This window comes from Haliotis rufescens, unplaced genomic scaffold, assembly GCF_023055435.1.
Source record: "Haliotis rufescens isolate VD_foot unplaced genomic scaffold, xgHalRufe1.0.p SCAF_37, whole genome shotgun sequence".
Classification (NCBI taxonomy): Eukaryota; Metazoa; Mollusca; class Gastropoda; order Lepetellida; family Haliotidae; genus Haliotis; species Haliotis rufescens.
The window spans coordinates 162,722-183,921 of NW_025964079.1; the positions used below are offsets into that span (position 1 = coordinate 162,722).

Here is a 21,200-nt window from a genome sequence, read left to right on the forward strand (position 1 = left end):
TTTGGCCCTTCAAATGCCATACAAATTTACACTAGTTAAGCAGTTTAGTCGGTAATAGACTATGCAATGTCACTTCCGGTAGCAGAAGACAGGTGCTTGTTTTCATTTGGTTAGCCAATGCTGTAACAATCAATATATGTTCGTGTAAGTGTCGTTTTAGATTATATGCCGCTTATATAGTTTGTAATGTATCTAAATTAGTGATGCCCCATATGGATTTTAAGTGATGTGTCTTTTTAGGTAGTCGGAACGTTTTACGTTCACAACAGAAACCTTTTTTTATATTTATATGCGTATGAGCAGTTGATCACCTCCCTAAATTCGTCTGCTAGATAGCGTTTAATTTTATGCATATAATGTCTGTCGGTTATAATTAGTATAATTATGTAACCATTTTGAAATCCGTTATCCGGTGTTTGATTTACTATATTCTGGGTCAAATTTATTTATAGGTTTGTCTTTTCATGATAAATCAATATTTGAGTTCGTTTCAACAGTAAGGCGTATATGGACGTTATCAGCATGAAGTGTCAAGTTTCAAGTATGATTTTGTGACATATTTCCATTACAAGCATGTTTATTGAAGCAGTTGATTATATCTATGCTGTCTCCTTAAGGTTATTACCCTGAATAGAATCTGGCATTACATGCGGTTGTTTCCTTCTTGACAGCATATGTCATACCTGATTTTACTTTAGAAGACAACTTGGAAATATTTAATCAGGAAGTATTTGTCATTGTCTCCTTTCTAATCATGATGATTCCACAATGTGGCATCTGGACATTGGTCTTATGTGTGGCAACACACAATTGGCAGTGATTGGCCTCAAATTTGATCATGAATGCCAGTAATTTAATTTTGAAAATCAGATATCAGTAGGCCAGAAGAGCTGAATCTTCATGAATATGTCACATAATGTAACTTTGATTTGGTCATGGCATTAAATTAATTGAGAAGATTAATTACTTTTTTCAGATTGAAAATATCTTCATCAGTTGTGGCAAATAATGATAATTCTTGACAGTTTCCTTTTCATTTAGGGACCATCATCTACATTCATCTTTGTTGCTGCAGGGTTAGAATTAAATTTACACTTTCACCTGTCTGCAGAAATGATCTGCCATGTACATAAATGGTAAAAGTGGTAGTCTACAAGGAAATCACTGGTCCTTCTGAATCTTGCAAGTCTCGGAATAGCAGAGTTATGTTAATTTCGAACCATGTGTTGTTGATGTTAAGGTTAGATTTCTTACAAGGCCTATCCCAAAACTGCATACCAAATGTGGATATTTATGTATGTTACCATAATGAAGTTTAAAGAATAGCATTTTGAACAATGTTAACCATTGTTGAGCTCCTACTGTCCTCACTCACAGACCACATTACCAGTGTGTGCTGATTGGAGCATGGGGCTTTATACGGTAATTAGTGAGCAGCAGTGCCTTGGTACTATGTGTTAGGGATGTCACAGTTCCCCATATATCGATGCATCGATAACATTCAAAGATGATACGATGCGAGATACACATTACCTCCCTTGGTACTATTCTTTAACATGTCATTGCTCACAATATATCAATGCATTGATAACATTCTAAGACAATACGATGCGAGATACACATTTACCTGCCTTGGTACTATTTTGTGACTATGCTTTTAATTTTTTAAATAACAGGATGTGAAATGAAGGAGCATCTTCATAAAGAATAGTTGCCAAGCAACCACGTATGAATACACTCGGACTGAGTTTGATGTTAAAAATGGGCTGCATTTGTGGCAAAGAATCAATCAACATTGACAACAGGAACTTCTACATTCGGTCAAGACTTGGAGAAGGGTAATAATGACAACAAGATCAAGATCTGATTTACACTTCAATTTTGGGGTCGCAGGTTTTAAAATTGGGGTCTGATATAAGTTTGTGTCAAAGTAGGCAAAAGTTTATGGATAACAAAATTCTTTATTATACTGTTAAAAGTGACGTAAAGGTATAGATCTTTATACCGTTGTCAAAAAAGACTGAATAATGAACATGCTACAGAATTATATGTGGTAGGTGATGGATTAACAGTAACAACAATTATCATACATAAGGGGGATTAAGATGAGAAGTTAATCCTACCCGTGAAGATCTGGGTAAGAATAGGTCTTCAGAAACCCATGCTTGCCGTAAAAGGCGACTATGCTTGTTGTAAGAGGCGACTAACGGGATCGGGTGGTCAACACAAACTAAAAAGTGTAACTAATTATTTTCTCTCATGATATTGCAATTACAAATAACTGCACTGCAATTTACTAGCACCCATGAAGTGATGGGAATATATACCCATGCAGGAACCTATGCTGTTTGTAACAGGCGACCAAATGGATCGTGTGGTTATGCTCGGTGACTTGGTTGATTGGGTGGTCAGGTTTCAGTGACTTGGTTAATTGGATGGTCAAGCTTGGTGACTTGGTTGATTGTGTGTTATTGTAATGAGATGATGTGGATAGTTGCTCACAATATCAATCACTGGATTGTCTAGTCCAGACTCGATTATACACAGATCAGCGTCATATAGCTGGAATGTTGCAAAGTGCTTCAATAAACACAATAAACACACACTCACTACCTAAAGCTTCAAAGTCAAGACCAAAAATTAAGTGCTATGTTTTCCAATGTCTTCTTCAGAGGGTTCAGTTATGTTGACCTGATAGAAGAGGCACAGTCTCACAAGCTGTTTGCCCTCAAGAGAATCACGTGTCACTCCAAGGATGATGAACGGGTGGCCATGCAAGAGGTGGAGATCATGGGAACATTTCACCACAACAACATCGTGCCCCTGGAAGCTCACTGCATGAAGCCTGTCGGACACTACACCAAAACACTCGACATCACCAGTGAGGTGTTCATCGTCATGCCGTATTATAGGGTAGGTAGAAGGACAGTACTTCCCACATTCAGAGAGAGGAAAGTCAGTGGTTCGACATCACCAGTGAGGTGTTCATCGTCATGCCGTATTATAGGGTAGGTAGAAGGATAGTACTTCCCACATTCAGAGAGAGGAAAGTCAGTGGTTCGACATCACCAGTGAGGTGTTCATCGTCATGCCGTATTATAGGGTAGGTAGAAGGATAGTACTTCCCACATTCAGAGAGAGGAAAGTCAGTGGTTCGACATCACCAGTGAGGTGTTCATCGTCATGCCGTATTATAGGGTAGGTAGAAGGATAGTACTTCCCACATTCAGAGAGAGGAAAGTCAGTGGTTCGACATCACCAGTGAGGTGTTCATCGTCATGCCGTATTATAGGGTAGGTAGAAGGATAGTACTTCCCACATTCAGAGAGAGGAAAGTCGGTGGTTCGACATCACCAGTGAGGTGTTCATCGTCATGCCGTATTATAGGGTAGGTAGAAGGATAGTACTTCCCACATTCAGAGAGAGGAAAGTCGGTGGTTCGACATCACCAGTGAGGTGTTCATCGTCATGCCGTATTATAGGGTAGGTAGAAGGATAGTACTTCCCACATTCAGAGAGAGGAAAGTCAGTGGTTCGATCCCGGGCTCTGTTGTACCAAAAGACACGTGTGAGTGTGTCTGCGTGTGTGTTTATGTGCGCACACACATGCTGCATTCTGATTGGATGAAAACCATTAGTAGGGATTCACATCAATCCCAGCTATCTTTTCACTTTTTACTGTGTAATAAGATGATGAATACTTTTTTGATAAATATCTTTTCTTTCTCAATCTCAAATTTGAAATTTGAATTTGTTCGTCCCAGGCAAAATGGACACCACATTAATTTGTTTTAAGTTTGATCAATATATATCAGAATAACTTTACTTTACTAAAAAAAATAATAGTCTTGGTTCTCTGGCACCACCTGCACCATCCTAAAGTCTGGCGCACAACAATGCGATCCAATATGGCACGCAGTTACTTCCCTTTACAAGGGCACTGCTTTACTCATTCGTGACCAACTCATGTTATTCAGGGACAAGCTGAATAGCGACATCATGCCCCTCTCATGGCCATTTTTGCGATCAGGTTCTGTCTTAGCGCAAACAGGCATACCTAAAACAATTGTCAACTCGTTGCATAATGGTTCAAATATATTTCCCCATATATTATATGTATTTCAGATGCAATTTAAAGCACATCGGGACGTGCAGAATTATACAGTATGATTGAACACATTTAACTGTTGGGTATATTTTTAGATGCAAGACATATGTAAAATCAAAAATTATTTCTGAGGGGTTCTTTTTTGAAGAACTTGAAATCATACACGCGTTCTGATTGGTTTGTCATATTTTCGCAAACAACATTCATCATTAGGGGGACGAGTCTTCTTGCAGGTTACGGAAAGAGGCGAGTGGTGACGAATGTGCTTTATTGCGCATCTCGTGTTATGGCGGCAAAAGGAGTTTGTATGCTTATTAATGTAGGGAGGCCCTTTCCAAGGTTTATGATACACAGCTGTTTATTTGGTTACATATTAGTTTGAACAAACAAAAACAAACAAAAAAATGTTGATAAACATGTGTATTCAGATCTACAGGTGTTATCGAGTGTTCAATGCCCCCAAATTTTAACATTTGACATGAAACGTCCAGGGCCCTGTTCCGCAAAGCGATCTTTGTGCTATGTTGATCATAAGCCTGTGTTAAAGTATGGGAGTTACAATCAGCTTAGCACTATGATCGCTTTGTGGAACAGGGCCTTGGACATTTCATTTCAAACATTAAAATTTCGGGTTCCGGGTTAGAATGCTCATCACTACCCACAGATCTGAAAAAAAGTTTATTTCCTTTCACTCTCTCACCCACAGAGAGGCGGCCTACAAGACAAGATGGAGTTCCTCACGGCCAAGTCTGAGAAGATGGCGGAGGACAAGCTGTGGAGAATGTTCTTGGGCATCTGTCATGGTGTCCGAGCTTTACATTCATTCAACCCTCCATATGCACACAGGTGATATTGCAGTCTTTCACTCACATGCTGCCATTTACTGCCTCTGTGGTGCAGTGGATAGAGCATCTGCCCGTGGTTCGATCCCTTGGTCGCTTAATAAATTGGGTAACTGGGTCTCATATACTGCCTCTGTGGTGTAATGGATAGAGCGTCTGCCCGTGGTTCGATCCCTTGGCCCCTCAATAAATTGGGTAACTGGGTCTCATATACTGCCTCTGTGGTGCAGTGGATAGAGTGTCTGCCCGTGGTTCGATCCCTTCGACCCTCAATAAATTGGGTAACTGGGTCTCACATACTGCCTCTGTGGTGCAGTGGAAAGAGCATCTTCCCGGTGTTCGATCCCTTGGCCCCTCAATAAATTGGTTGACTGGGTCTCATATACTGCCTCTGTGGTGCAGTGGATAGAGCCTCTGCCCGTGGTTCGATCCCTTGGCCCCTCAATAAATTGGGTAACTGGGTCTCATATACTGCCTCTGTGGTGCAGTGGATAGTGTCTGCCCGTGGTTCGATCCCTTCGACCCTCAATAAATTGGGTAACTGGGTCTCACATACTGCCTCTGTGGTGCAGTGGAAAGAGCATCTTCCCGGTGTTCGATCCCTTGGCCCCTCAATAAATTGGTTGACTGGGTCTCATATACTGCCTCTGTGGTGCAGTGGATAGAGCCTCTGCCCGTGGTTCGATCCCTTGGCCCCTCAATAAATTGGGTAACTGGGTCTCATATACTGCCTCTGTGGTGCAGCGGATAGAGCGTCTGCTTGTGGTTTGATCCCTTGGTCCCTCAATAAATTGGTTGACTGGGTCTCATATACTGCCTCTGTGGTGTAATAAATAGGGCGTTGTCTGGAAAGTTAAAGGTCGGGGGTTCGATCCCCGTCCGTGTCACCAAAAGATGTAAGAGATAGTACTTGTTATCCAGCCTGGCACTCGGTATTCCGGGGATAAAATACGGACTGGCTGGCTCAGTGCCAGTGGGCTTTCCTTCCACATCAAGCCAACACACTGCAGTTCTTTTTAAAGCAGATTTTAACCAAAATTCACTCGTTCACTCACAGAGACCTGAAGCCGGCCAACATCATGATAGCAGATGACGAAACCCCAGTGTTGATGGATCTGGGCTCAGCAGCCAAAGCTAGGGTGGATGTAAGGAATCTCCGCGAGGCTCGGGCACTGCAGGTTAGTATCCATGCTATCCAGTGTCACAGTGTTTGAAATAATTTTTGAACCCTACAAAGTACAAGACAGTCAGGCAGGTGATCTGTAAGTGGTGCCAGCCAATCTTCAAAGTTACCTGCCCGAATTCGGATGTTGTAAATATTGAAAAAGTGCAAAAAGTAAGAGACAAATCATGTCTTGATTCAGTTGAAATAATGCTAACAATGACTTGAGAATCTTCTAGGAGTTTTAAAGTCGTCTTAAAATTATCTGCCAGACAGTCGGGCAGGTGGAGGAAAATTTCTCACAGTCCGACAGAAAAGTTACCAGCCACTGGCCGGCGGGCAAGCAGTTATTTCTGACACTGCAGTTTAACATGGCAGGCCTAGCACTGCAGGGGTCATTCCATCCTCAGTTATCCAGGGTATTATAAGAGCTTTCCATTATGAGAAACATAATATCCTGAACCCACCGTAGCTTCTTTTCAGAAGTAATGTCACCACTTCCATCGCCCTATCTCTATCAAAGCCCATAATTTCTCTCATTCCTGAGTTTAATTTGGTTGGAGTGCTATGTTTAGCATCATACTTTACGACTCAAGCTGTGGTAGCGATTGGGTCTAGGGTATTTATCAATATAGAATGGAGATATAGTACCCTGGATACTCGAGGATGGGGTCACGAGTTCCCCAAAACATTTTGGAAATGCTTTGAAAATCTTTAAACAGCATCTAAATGTATTGAACATTAATTGATTTAAGTAAAAATAATTCCTTTATGTGTGAGGTACCATATGGTGATCAGTCCATGGAATAATCCCCTTTTATTAACAATGTCTTTTTCGATCATTGTGCAGTTTTTGTAAAGGCATGGTGGCCTTGCAGGGTTGCCATGGTGTCCTGTGTAGGGTTGCCATGACAACTACCTATTTAACCTGTATGTTATTCCAGGACACGGCAGAAGAGAGGTGCTCTATGCTGTACAGAGCCCCGGAACTGTTTAACGTGGACTCTAACGCTAATATCGATGAAAGAACAGACATTTGGGTGAGTATACAATATCAGGGCCCCAGATCTGTTTAATGAGGAGATAGGGAGGCCATAGATTCAAATTATACAGCAGCAAAACTTAAGGACCCAGTTATGTCAGGAAACTCAGAACAGCATGTAATGTTTCATAAGGTAATGGAATAACAGATTGGAAGTTTTCCTGTATGAGTCTCACTGCAAGCAAAATTATTTTAATCAAATGGTTGGCGTAGAGGAGAACCCAAATGAATTTGTGAGGGCCTAACTCTGTTCTTTTATGATTAGATTATAAGTTCTAGCAGTATGACTCGGGATTATATGTGATATTATGCGTCACACGTTAGGTTTGATTCCACATATACTCCAAGTCATACTGCTACAAAGAATTTATATTGCCATGTTTAATCTGCCATTGTAAAAGAATTAAAATAAATTAATAATTGATAGAAAACAGCTGTTTGGTTGAGCTGAGGCTAACTTGTGCTATGTCTCGTGACTTTCATTGACTCGTAAAACAATGTGCAGCTTTTTGCTTCGTAACGGGGTGTAAGGGATTTATTCTACCACTCAAAAATCCATGTGTTTCCAGTTTTCTTCATGGCGGGGTATAAGCGATATATTCTACCACTCAGAAATCCCTGTAAAGCCAGTTTTCTTCATGGTGGGGTATAAAGGATTTATTCTACCGCTCAGAAATACATGTGTAGCCAGTTTTCTTCATGGCGGGGTATAAGCGATATATTCTACCACTCAGAAATCCCTGTGAAGCCAGTTTTCTTCATGGTGGGGCATAAGGGATTTATTCTCCCCCACAGAAATTATTTCATAGTATTTTATCAAGATCATGTGAACCAATGAGATCACAACATTCTGACATGGAGGTAAGATAAGAGATATTGAATGTAAGAAATTATGCATGTCATGTCAACCAATTCCTGAAGTTTCATCTCTTGTTGACAGAGCCTGGGCTGTGTGCTGTATGCCATGGCCTTCCTGGAGTCTCCCTTCGAGAAGGCATACCAAAGAGGGGATAGTATCGCACTAGCTTCACTCGGACGCAATGTTAAGTTCCCTGAAAATTCAAGGTATGTGATTTATGTGGTTTTCAAGTGTACTTGTCAATACACAAAGAGTTTAGCCATGGGACTTCCACAATGAGATGCAGTGCAGTGATGTTGTAGTTTAATGAACGTTGCAGAGCTACAATTCTTGGTTTCGTCATCGACAGTTTAACTCTTTGAATTGAATTCTCAGCTGTATCGACAGTTTAACTCTTTGTCTCCAATTCTCAGCTGTATTGACAGTTTAGCTCTTTGTCTACAATTCTTGTCTGTATCATCGACAGTTTAATTGTTTGTCTACAATTCTTGTCTGTATCATCGACAGTTTAACTCTTTGTCTACAATTCTTGTCTGTATCATCGACAGTTTAACTCATTGTCTACAATTCTTGTCTGTATCATCGACAGTTTAATTGTTTGTCTTGAATTCTCAGTGATGCATTCAGGGTTAGAATAGGTCCCCAGCAATCTATCCTGATCGTTAGAGGTGGACTAAATTGATCAGGTGGTCAGGCTCGGTAATTTGGTTGTTGGCGTGTCAATGTGTCAATGGCGTGGATCGTTCTTCACAATATCAATCCCTGGATTGTCTGGGCCAGTCTCGTTTATTTACGAATCACTGTCATATGGATGGAATATTGCTGAGTGCATCGTAAAGCATCAAACAAACATCATGTTATCCATCAGATGACTTTGAAAGACTTTTTAAAGGGCTCCAGATACAGGACAGTTCAATTACTCTGTTAATGCCAAAAATGCACACAAAAAACACCAGCAAACAGCCTTAACTAATAGTAAATAGAATTACTAAGAATCAAAAAGAGAGCTCACATGATTTATTTTGTTCATTTTGTTTTTATGTCGTTAAGTTTTCCTGCTATATAATTTGAATCTATGGACACCCTAACTACTCCTTAAACAGTTCTGGCCTTAAATATGTCTTAGATATGACATTTAAACATAATTTTACAATTTCATGTTGATTTCTGTTTGATCACATACCAAATTGATTTTTTTTTTAAATCTGTGAACCAAATATTTAAACAGTATCGTTGTGTTATTACGGTTCATATGTTAAGGAGATTTGGGTAACTTATATAAAAGTGGTTTAGTGTGTAAAATATTGAAATTTTCCCTCTTTTTATGTCAGTTTCAGCAAGTCTGTGGAAGATATGATTCTCTATCTGATGACCGTGAATGTAATGGAGCGGCCATTTATTGACCAAGTTATTTCCCGAGTGGACAGTGTCACACAAGCAAGTGAAAACCGAGTCTGATTGGCTCCCTTTGTCATGTGATCAAAGTGATTAGTTATTCATATCATGTGACTCATCCTTGTCCTCTGTGTCATGTGACTTGACCGTATGCATCATGTGATCTGCCCTAACATCCTACCATTAACGATGGTCTTTGTTCAGAGAACAGATACAGTATTCTGTCTGCTTCCTGTGATTGTCTCTGATGTTTTGGTTGTCTTGGTTGTGGGAGACACTGTGATATGGAACTTAACGGACTTACTCATCCATTTACAGCATCAGAAATTAACACAAGCCCACTGCTACAGACAAGTTAACATGTCTCAAAATGTATTAAGAGTAAGTTAGGTTAACTTAAGGGTGAGAGTTGATGGCCCAGTGGTTGGCTCCTGATGCCTGAGACCTGGGTTCTATTCCCATGGATACAATGCAAGCACAGATACAGAACTTTTGAAAAGGGAGGTGCACCTTAAAATATTAATCTGATAGCACATAATTTGTTGAACAATTTGCATTTGTTATCCAAACATTGAGAAGTTAATAGTTTCTGTCGGAAACGTGTCTCCAGATGATTTAGTTAAATGTTTTTTAATATGTTAAAGTGATTAAATGTGCTGATTCATGATTTCATCAGTTCCGTGGTCACGTGGGAGCTGTGTGATAGGGTTGTCTTCACAGCTAGTTGAAACAACTTCTTCTTCAGCAAGACCTCACACAGCTCTTCTTTCTGTTAAGAACAAGCAGTAGATGCATTAAGGAGTAATGCAGGATAAGTATACAAATATATAAAATATCTAGGATTTTACTAGGTTCCTGTTCATAAGGACTGGTCAATTTTTCAGACTACTAGCCTCAGGGGGTATTACCGTATTTCCTCATTTAAGTGGCAGGCCACAATTAACGTTGGGTAGTTTTTATGCACGGAATTCCCCCCATTATTATGATGGCAGGGGTAAAGAGTTTCTGAAAGAAATGTCCAGGAATTTAATTGAGGAAATACGGTAAGTGTTTTTATCTGATGCTGTTTTGATTTGTGGTCAATTTTGTATAGGTTGTGTTTGTCACATTAAATCAAACAATTTCATTGGCTGTGATCAGTATCATAAGTACATGATATGATATGAATTATGATATGAAATCATTGTTAATTTTGAATGTTTTGTTTTCTTAGAAGGATGTGATCAATTTGCATATTTGATAGGCTTTTTTACATATTTATAATATACTATGTGTATGTGCAGTGTGTTGGTATTCGGAGATCTCAAGTGGTATAGCTGCACACCTGGTTGACACAAGCCATGGTGGGGACACAGGTCATGGTGGGGACACTGGCCACGGTGGGGACACAAGCCATGGTGGGGACACAGGTGGGGACACAAGCCATGGTGGGACACAGGCCATGGTGGGGACACAGGTGGGGACACAAGCCATGGTGGGACACAGGCCATGGTGGGGACACAGGCCATGGTGGGACACAGGCCGTGGTGGGGACACAAGTCATGGTGGGGACACAGGCCATGGTGGGGACACAGGCCATGGTGGGGACACAAGTCATGGTGGGACACAGGCCGTGGTGGGGACACAGGTCATGATGGGGACACAAGCCATGGTGGGGACACAGGTCATGATGGGGACACAAGCCATGGTGGGGACACAAGCCATGGTGGGGACACAAGTCATGGTGGGGACACAGGCCATGGTGGGGACACAGGTGGGGACACAAGCCATGGTGGGACACAGGCCATGGTGGGGACACAGGCCATGGTGGGACACAGGCCGTGGTGGGGACACAAGTCATGGTGGGGACACAGGCCATGGTGGGGACACAGGTGGGGACACAAGCCATGGTGGGACACAGGCCATGGTGGGGACACAGGCCATGGTGGGACACAGGCCGTGGTGGGGACACAGGCCATGGTGGGGACACAGGTGGGGACACAAGCCATGGTGGGACACAGGCCATGGTGGGGACACAGGCCATGGTGGGGACACATGCCATGGTGGGGACACAGGCCATGGTGGGGACACAGGTGGGGACACAAGCCATGGTGGGACACAAGTCATGGTGGGACACAGGCCATGGTGGGGACACAAGTCATGGTGGGACACAGGCCATGGTGGGGACACAAGTCATGGTGGGGACACAGGCCATGGTGGGGACACAAGTCATGGTGGGACACAGGCCATGGTGGGGACACAAGTCATGGTGGGGACACAGGCCATGGTGGGGACACAAGCCATGGTGGGGACACAAGCCATGGTGGGACACAGGCCATGGTGGGGACACAGGCCATGGTGGGGACACAGGCCATGGTGGGACACAGGCCATGGTGGGACACAGGTGGGGACACAGGTCATGGTGGGGACACAAGCCATGGTGGGACACAGGCCATGGTGGGACACAGGCCATGGTGGGGACACACACAGGCCATGGTGGGACACAGGCCATGGTGGGGACACAGGCCATGGTGGGGACACAGGCCATGGTGGGACACAGGCCATGGTGGGACACAGGTGGGGACACAGGTCATGGTGGGGACACAAGCCATGGTGGGACACAGGCCATGGTGGGACACAGGCCATGGTGGGGACACACACAGGCCATGGTGGGGACACAGGATATGGTGGGGACACAGGATATGGTGGGGACACAGGATATGGTGGGGACACAGGATATGGTGGGGACACAGGCCATGGTGGGACACAGGCCATGGTGGGGACACAGGCCATGGTGGGACACAGGCTATGGTGGGGACACAGGATATGGTGGGGACACAGGCCATGGTGGGACACAGGCCATGGTGGGGACACAGGCCATGGTGGGACACAGGCCATGGTGGGGACACAGGCCATGGTGGGACACGGGCCATGGTGCGGACTCAGGCATTAAGATTTGTTCAGGATAATTGACATATGACAGTTGTGAAACAATGATTGCTTTCTGGAACGGGTTGCTAGAAATAATAAAATATTCCTCTATTGAATAAGTTTGTCAAATCCTTTTCATGTTTCAAGATACATTCAGATCTTTTGATAACCTTTTGTATAATGATGTCATGGTTTGAAAAATCCTGAACGGTAACTAAGTCATCTTACTAAAACTGTTTTGTATCTGATCAACTGTTTATGGTATAAAAACCTTCTTCAGTGGAAGGTACAACTGTCCCAAAAGATTAACCCACTCCACTATGCTTCCTGTATGAAATTCATTGCATTAGTGTCTGCTTTGCCAGGACTTGCTTTGAATCAGATTGACGCATATGTAAGACTTGTGTGAAAACAAACCATGCTTGTCAGTCTGATTCTTGGAAATGTGTACTATTTTATAGTGAAAACATCAAATTGTCACAATATGAATATTGATAGTTTCAAAAAAATAACTGTAACTGCATAAGGAATTCTACTCAAGCCTCAACTGTTTTTCTGAAAGTTTTTGTGAAATTCCCCCAAAATTAAAATTTTGTTTCTTAAACCAATGAAGGATGCTTTACCCTTTGTCAAGCAAGAGTCTGTGGTACTTGTGCTGAAACATCACGTTAGTTAAAAAACTAAAGAAGTTGAATTCCGCAAGTGAACCCTGTCTTATTGTCAGGACAGCTTCTATATGCCCCTTAAACACAGTACATAACCTCCTAATCCGAAAAGAATCGTGGACTTGGTTTGATTTTATTTATGGTGTCCTCCCCTGTTAAGCAGAGTGACGATTTCAGTCAGTTTAAAAAATTATATTATATATTTATTTGGTTTTATTATAAATGATAATGTATACAATCTATTCATCTGTCAACACAGAAATTGGATGACTTAAGCACCGTTGTGCCGAGGTTGTGACCTTTGCGGGATTCATGCAATAAGTTTATGATTGATGCATAATTTTTACACTCAGTGGGACATAGGGCACGTTCATGTAGCTAGGTTTATTATATATAGTTATTGCGGCTACTGACTGTCTCAAAAATTTTTACATCACTCACGCATCTGTTGCAGCTGTTATTGAATGTAAATTTCCTCTTTTTAGTGTCTCATTTTCCAAATTTTTTTTATGCTGAAGGGGTCCCTGTCCCCACTTGTTCAGTTTTTAGGGAAGAACACTTGACTAAGAAAAGAGAATATTCTTTGTGACGATAAGAACCATATGCTGAATGGAAGTTTCAGAATCTGCTTGGCCAATGTGCCCGAAATTTATGACATAATGAGAATAAGGTAGGCAATGACAGCAAACATTACGTGGTGGTTTTCTACAGCTGATGAATGAGGTGGTAGCTTATTTTTGTAGGGATTTAGGTGTTTATGTCGATAATTTTGTGTTTATGTAAACAGATTCAACCTATTTGTTGTTTCAAGTTTATGTTACGGTGGCTTCACTCCGTATTTGTGGTATAATATTTGCTGGTTGCACCATGATTGTGTCACTCTATACACATGAAAAACACATAAGCCCCACCCTTCTTTATTTCCATACCAATCTCATGAAAATCAGATCTTAGTTCTCGCTACCGCTAAACAAAGATCTGAGGACATCCCATTACGGGTCACATCAGACCGACCTTGCGCGAACTTTGACTGACCAATGGAATGACCAATCAGAAGGGAGGCTTTCTCGTGCTTTACGGCACTAATTTCAAATTGGCGACTACGTTTCGAAACATATTTTGACAAATTCTCGATTACAAATTTGAAACCTGAACAAAAGAACATTCTGGAATGGCTAATTGATGGTCTAGATTGTATGGATTTAATCATTAAACCCGTAACTATCATTCGGAGTTTTAAGTTTTTGAGGTTGCATGATTAGATATCACATTCCGACTGTCACTTTCATAATCTGGTAAGCCATGCTCTGATTGGTCGGATGAAAGATCGTTCTGACGTGACCCCTAATGGGATGTCCTCAGATCTTTGTTTAGCGGCAGCGAGAACTAAGATCTGATTTTAAGGAGATTGTTTCCATATATCCTGAACTTCCATCAATCTTTTACACATTGGTACAATGTGTGAAGCCCAGTTCTGGTGGCTCTGCCATGATATTGCTGGAATATTGCTAAAAGGGGCATAAAACAATAGTCACTCACTAACTCAATCTTTTGGATTGACCTAATTTTAAAATGTATGTCAAGATACTATAAATACCTGCTACAGTGTTGATATACGAACAGTTTCTCCTCATGGCTCATTCTCCTTAAAATCAGATCTTAGTTCTCGCTGCCGCTAAACAAAGATGTGAGGACATCCCATTACGGGTCACGTCAGACCGACCTTTCCCAAACTTTGACCGACCAATGGAATGACAAACAACTTACAAGTAGTTGATAATAGCCAATCAGAAGGCAGCTTAATCGAGCTCTACGGCACGAGTTTCAAACTGGCAATTACGCTTCGCATCATATTTTGACATATACTCCATTTAAAAAATTAAAACCTGAACAAAAGAACATTCTGTAATGGCTAATAGATGGTCTAGATTTTATGAATACCCAGATATACCCTGTGGGATTTTAATCGAGGTTGCATGATCAAAAATCACATTCCAACAGTCACTTTCATGATCTGATAAGCGATGCTCTGATTGGTCAGATGAAAGGTCATTCTGACATGACCCTCACTGGGATGTCTTCAAATCTTTGTTCAGTGGTAGCGAGAATGAAGATCTGATTTTAATGAGATAACCTCATGGCTGCACTTGATGGTTAATGAAACAAGGGCAGATGGAGCTATTGAATGGATAGTCTTATAACTAGCGCCATGGAACAACAAACACATCATTAGATCTTCAGTTTCTGTTTATATATGAGTATGTCACTTTGTAAACACATACACAGTCAAGTCATGATATGATTAAGAACAATGGCTATTTTACATGGAAATATATAAGGTCATTTATTCTGGGGTCGGGGAGTCTGAGGGAATCAGGGGAGGGTCACCAAAAATATAAGTCTCTAGGGAAGGGTCATGAAACATAATACATGTACACATATTTGAGGAGGGTCATGGCAAAATGGATGTTTTATAATAAAATGTAAAGTGCTTTTGCATTTTGTCTTTTTCAGGGAGGGTCACAATTTCTTATAAAGATATGGGGTGGGTCATCCAAAAATATGACAAGCTTTTAGCAAGGTAATTATTTTCATAAAATTAGAGTTTTAAAAAGATCTGACACCCCCACGTCGCCTGTAATAAATATGACTGGTCCCTATGTGGTGTTTTTTCTCAATTCAAGTGTAGATCTTGATAGTGATCATTACAATATTTCATAGCATCACAGGCAAAGGGCCCATGGGATTTCAGGACAGAATTGTATCATGCACTTGTAACTGGGGCATAGTTCAAGGTACTCATTCAATGGGAGTTTCTCATTTGAATCACATGCAGCACAATTATATCCCATAATTGTAGACCAACCTAACACAAGAACGCTGTATTTACATCGAGAATTACACAGATTTCCATAGGTTTGTGGGCACGGGTGGCCCAGTCGTCTAAGGCACTATGATTTGCTGTGCAGAGTTGCGTCCCTTGGGCACGCCAGAAACCTATGATTGTGGCTTCGAATCCCGATTATGTTTCTAGGTTTGTCAGCACCATACCCGTGCTCGTGGGTTTCACCGAAGTGGTAAACGTCTGAGACCTGCATCACTTCGGGCTTTCCTCCCACATTAAGCTGACACGCTGTGATGTAACTGGAATACTGTTAAAAGTGGCGTTAAACCCAACTCACTCACTCACTCACTATATCCTCCACATTGACCAGACGAGCAACAAGCCGTCGCAGCACAGCATATCTCAACGGTCATCGCATGGAACCCGCACGGACCACTCACTCACTCACTCCATGGGTTTGTGGAGCTTGAGAGGAAGTCACGTTTGTTCTTACTATTCCATAGAAATGGTGATACCGTAATTGTGGTAATAAGAGCTTTGGGAGCTTAGAAAATTGACAGAGGTGGGTGTCTATTTAGACCATACACAAGTTTCAATGTTGCAGATACCCCTTGCCGTGAAATATTGTGACTTGAAGAGACATTCATTCAGGGTCATCATCGTGGGATAAGCAGTTGTGGCGAGCAATTCTTGCTTTTTGTTTCAGGGTTTCAAAATGTTTAGATGACACAGGTGGGTTTGAATCCTGATTCGTCCTGTTTATATTCTTAGGTTTGTCATTGCCATGCCCAGTTTGGTGGGTTTCACCAAAGTGGTTAACGTCTTTGACCAGTTCAGGTTTGCCTCCCAGGTAGGCGCTAGTGAAAAATCTGATATATTGTGCAAAGAAGGGTTCAGCCAAACCCATTAGCTCAAACTATATAGTGATAATATAAGGGTAATGCTATTTTTCAGGGCATTATCATTTGCAGAAACCTAAGGTCTTTCATTAACGGCCCAATGAAGGAGGCCAGTTGAAAAGACCGAGGGCTTCTGCAAATGATAATGCCCTGAAAAATAGCGTTACCGATATTATAGCTAAAATGGATGGAATTTGTTATCAATTAAAAAGATAAATACAATATCGGTTTAGAAACATTTACTGCAATCAACACGAATGTCAATGACCACTTTTACAAATATAGAGACGTCATAAAACAAACCAGATGACGTCACAATTCAACCTGATGTCACCTATCCCTATCCTATCACGTCACCTTACAACGGCGTGATAATGCCCCCTCGTCAAGCAATATGAGGGCATTATCAAGTTACTGTGGCCCGCTGATTTCTGATAACATGGGATAATTCTATCCATTTTAGCTATAAATAGTAATAATGGTGCAATAGTTACATTCCAGACATATTTCACATTAGTATTGTACATAAAAAGGAGTGACAAATTTTGTATCATTGTACCATATTTGTATCAAATAAAACCTCATCTCTAAGATAACCAACTACTTTGTTGTGATTTTTCTTCTCACATGGACCCGGCCAAGTCGTGTTAGGCACTGCAGTTTGCAGTTCAGAGTTGCATCCCTTGGGCATGCCAGAATCCTCTAAAAACCTCATCTCTAAGATAACCAACTATACTAGCCACATAAAGAAACTGTGCACGGAGAAAATATAGATATAAGGGCACACCGTTCATATATGAAATATAGGTTTGAACACAGCAATTATTGGAGACATTCAAACGCTCATGCACGTGCCATGCGATATGACGTCATTGATGGGGGCCTATGGACGTGTAATGTGTTACTGCACGCACCCTGTGCAGCTGTACACAGCACGGCAACTCGAAATACGCTGTCACTTTGGAAAGCATGATCTGTGGTCATTCAAAAATTCAAAACTTCTCAGGCGCAGACACAAGCATATCATAAGCAAATCTTGCCAAGATTGACAGCTGCACAGCGTCATGAAGCCATTGGAATTGATCCGAGCGGGAATGAGGCAACAACAGGTGGCAACACATTTCCAATGCCATCGTAACACGATATCGGCATTGGTGAGGCGTTATCAGAACACAAATGACGTTGCCGACCACCCACGTTCAGGACGTCCCCGAGTAACGACGCCAAGACAGGACAGATGGATTCGAGTTACACATCTCCGACACAGGTTCCAAACGGCACTGGACTGCGCCGTATCCACCCCAACACTGTCAGGAATCGTTTACGTCAGTACGGGATTCGACCACGACGCCCTGCCATACGTCCCATTCTGAAACACCGTCATCGAGTCAACCGTCTAAGATGGTGTCGAAATCATGTTCGCCAACCTCGAATATGGTGGAGAAATGTTGTCTTTACAGATGAATCGAGGTTCAACATTTCCCACAGTGACGGGCGCCAACGTGTCTACCGGCATTTGGGAGAACGTTATGCACGCAACTGTATTGTGGAGAGGAATCGTTTTGGACGTGGCTCTGTGATGATTTGGGGTGGGATAACAGCACGGCACCGAACCCCTTTGGTGGTTGTTCAGGGCAATCTCACCGGTGTTGGCTACAGATATCAGATTCTGAGGCCTGTGGTCATTCCTTTCCTGCAACGTCATGGCCCGGGATTGACATTTCAACAGGACAACGCTCGTCCTCACACGGCTAGGGTCGCAATGGATTTCCTTCACCATAACAATGTCATGTTACTGCCATGGCCTGCAAATTCTCCAGATCACTCCCCAATAGAGCATGTGTGGGATGAAATGGAGCGCCGTCTGCGTCGTCTTCCACATCCTCCAGATAACGTCCGTGACTTGGCACAGGATTTGAGGAGGATATGGCAGGCCATTCCCCAGACCTTCCATGCCCATTTGGTGGACTCCATGCGTCGCCGATGCACTGCTGTGATTCACGCACAGGGTGGTCATACCCGTTATTGACTTTGTGACTTTGTCGTTTGACCCCCTACTCCATTTTGATCTTCTGACGTCATCGTAACAGATGTTGTTCAGGTCCCGTTGACATTTTCTTATGGTCTGATCATTCAGCTGCTACAGCGTCTGCATCATTTTGTTCTTGCTGTGTTGTATTTCAATCCAGAATATATTTTCTCCGTGCACAGTTTCTTTATGTGGCTAGTATACTTTGTTGTAATTTTTCTTGTCTCATGGGCCCGGCCAAGTCGTGTTAGGCACTGCAGTTCGCGGTGCAGAGTTGCATCCCATGGGCATGCCAGAATCCTCTAAAAACCTCATCTCTAATATAACCAACTACTTTGTTGTGATTTTTCTTGTCTCATGGGCCCGGCCAAGTCATCTTAGGCACTGCAGTCCGCAGTTCAGAGTTGCATCCCTTGGGCATGCCAGAATCCTCTAATTCTTTTAAATCCTCTATCTCTACCTCTATTATATCATTGCCATAAATCATGTATTTTGGCTGCAATCACACAAACTAATCTCCAGAATTTTCAACAGAAGTCCTCTTCACTGTCAACCACACATAAGTAGTTGTCAAGACATTAGGAACGCCAATCAACATCTAGATCTTTAGCTTGTCAATGCCGGAAAACCTCATTTCTTTGCATGTGTGTGCTAGAGTCCTCTAGCACTTAGGGACCAACCATTTGATATGGGTGGGGGTCGGGGGTGGATTTTATGGAGCCGCTGGATAAGCCTCGGCCGTACCACCGTATGAGGGAGCTAGAGAGCTGGAAGCCAGTCAGCTTTATTTCACCAAGAATCACATACGGCACGGTCACCGCACGGTCACCAAGACCGTGGCGAGGAGAGCCACCCATGTATCCTCCAGGGGGGCACGGGTGACCCAGTCGTCTAAGGCGCCGCAATTCGCTGTGCAGAGTTGCGTTTCTTGGGCACGCCAGAAAATGTGTTCAATGTGTTAAGTCCTGGTGTCTATTGATGAAGGTGACACAAGACCCTACTTTCATAGTGAAGGGGGTCCAACAACAAGAGGGGGAACGGGTGGCCCAGTCGTCTAAGTCGCCGCGATTTGCTGTGCAGAGTTGTGTCCCGTGGGTACGCCAGAAACCTATGATTGTGGGTTCGAATCCCGGTTTGCCCCGATTATGTTTCTCGGTTTTTCAGCACCATACCCGTGCTCGTGGGTTTCACCGAGGTGATAAACGTCTGAGACCTGCATCACTTCGGGCTTTCCTCCCACATTAAGCTGACACGCCACGATATGACTGGAATACTGTTAAAAGCGGCGTTAAACCCAACTCACTCACTCACTCACTATATCCTCCACATTGACCAGACGAGCAACAAGCCGTCGCAGCACAGCATATCTCAACGGTCATCGCATGGAACCCGCACGGACCACACAGGAGCCAAGCCAACGTCCGTTACCAGATCCTCACGGTCACCGCAAGGTTCCCGTATGGGTTCTTCTAAGCCCAAGCCAAAGCCCATGGACTCTTGAGCGTCTGAGAAGCACTCAAATTCGGCTACCGATGACAGCTGGGATAAGGACCCTAGAGAAGACAATCAAGACCAACCCGACAGTTCGGGAACCGTTCCATACAGATTAGAGTCTTACTTTCCACGGACCTTAATCCTCCCCGAGTCGTGATCACCCTCCGACGATGACACGCGGGATGATGACATGGGTCCTTTGATTGATCCAGCTGCCATACGCCAGGCTTTATCACCCCCAAGGTTTACCTCTGACCCTACAGATTCAGAGGAAGTTGAAGAAACTTTCGATTCACCTGATTATGGTCCGTCAGGATATTTTTCAACTTCATTTCTCTACCTCGGAGCAAATTGAACAGCCGTGTCATCTAATACCTCTGATACAACCGAAATCGGGGACGTCCTAGCTGTCATACGCACAGAACTGTTTTACCAGCTTTAAGGGACGGCATTGTAGCCTAGTGGTTAAAGCGTTTGCTCGTCAGGCCGAAGACCCGGGTTCGATTCCACACATGGGTATAAAGTGTGAATTCCATTTCTGATGTCCCCCACCGTGATATTGCTGGAATATTGCTGAAAGCGGCGTAAAACCACACTCACTCACTTTACCAGCTTAAATAGTAACAGCGACCAGAAGGTTAGCAACAACGAAATTACTCTCCTAGGTAGATGCAGAAGGTTAGTAAATATTACTTATTAAATTAGTATAATTCACTACTTAAACCACATTGTAAAATAATGTGTTAAGAATGTAAACACATAAAGACATGTTTAGGAATGCGCGTCAATCCTAAACGGTACGCACATCTGGTGTGTTCTGTCTAAACACGTTTAGGCTCTAAACACATGAAATGAGCTATCGCCTCATAGCCTAAACACCACATCACCCCAATCAAAACTTATTTAGATTGGGGGTGGGGGGGGTGGGGGGTGGGGGGGGGGGGGGGGGG

General features: G+C 42.8%; 1 protein-coding gene across 41 annotated transcripts; it reads left to right on the plus strand.

Annotated features, from left to right (window-relative positions):
* Positions 1 to 68: 68 nt before the first annotated feature.
* LOC124140464 (serine/threonine-protein kinase 16-like) lies at positions 69 to 13,135 on the plus strand. 41 transcript variants are annotated; one of them, XM_048381275.1, is made up of 9 exons: positions 69 to 144; positions 1,677 to 1,838; positions 2,673 to 2,913; positions 4,815 to 4,954; positions 6,008 to 6,128; positions 7,057 to 7,152; positions 8,095 to 8,219; positions 9,345 to 11,480; positions 11,527 to 13,135. In XM_048381275.1, the coding sequence occupies exons 2-8, from the start codon at positions 1,729 to 1,731 to the stop codon at positions 9,469 to 9,471; spliced, it is 960 nt and encodes a 319-aa protein (XP_048237232.1). In that variant the 5' UTR covers positions 69 to 144; positions 1,677 to 1,728; the 3' UTR covers positions 9,472 to 11,480; positions 11,527 to 13,135. The 41 variants fall into 41 exon arrangements, with proteins under 41 accessions (XP_048237232.1, XP_048237235.1, XP_048237233.1 ...); XM_048381278.1 differs by having other exon boundaries at positions 9,345 to 10,805; positions 11,792 to 13,135; XM_048381276.1 differs by lacking the exon at positions 69 to 144 and adding an exon at positions 483 to 541.
* The last annotated feature ends 8,065 nt before the right edge of the window (positions 13,136 to 21,200 follow it).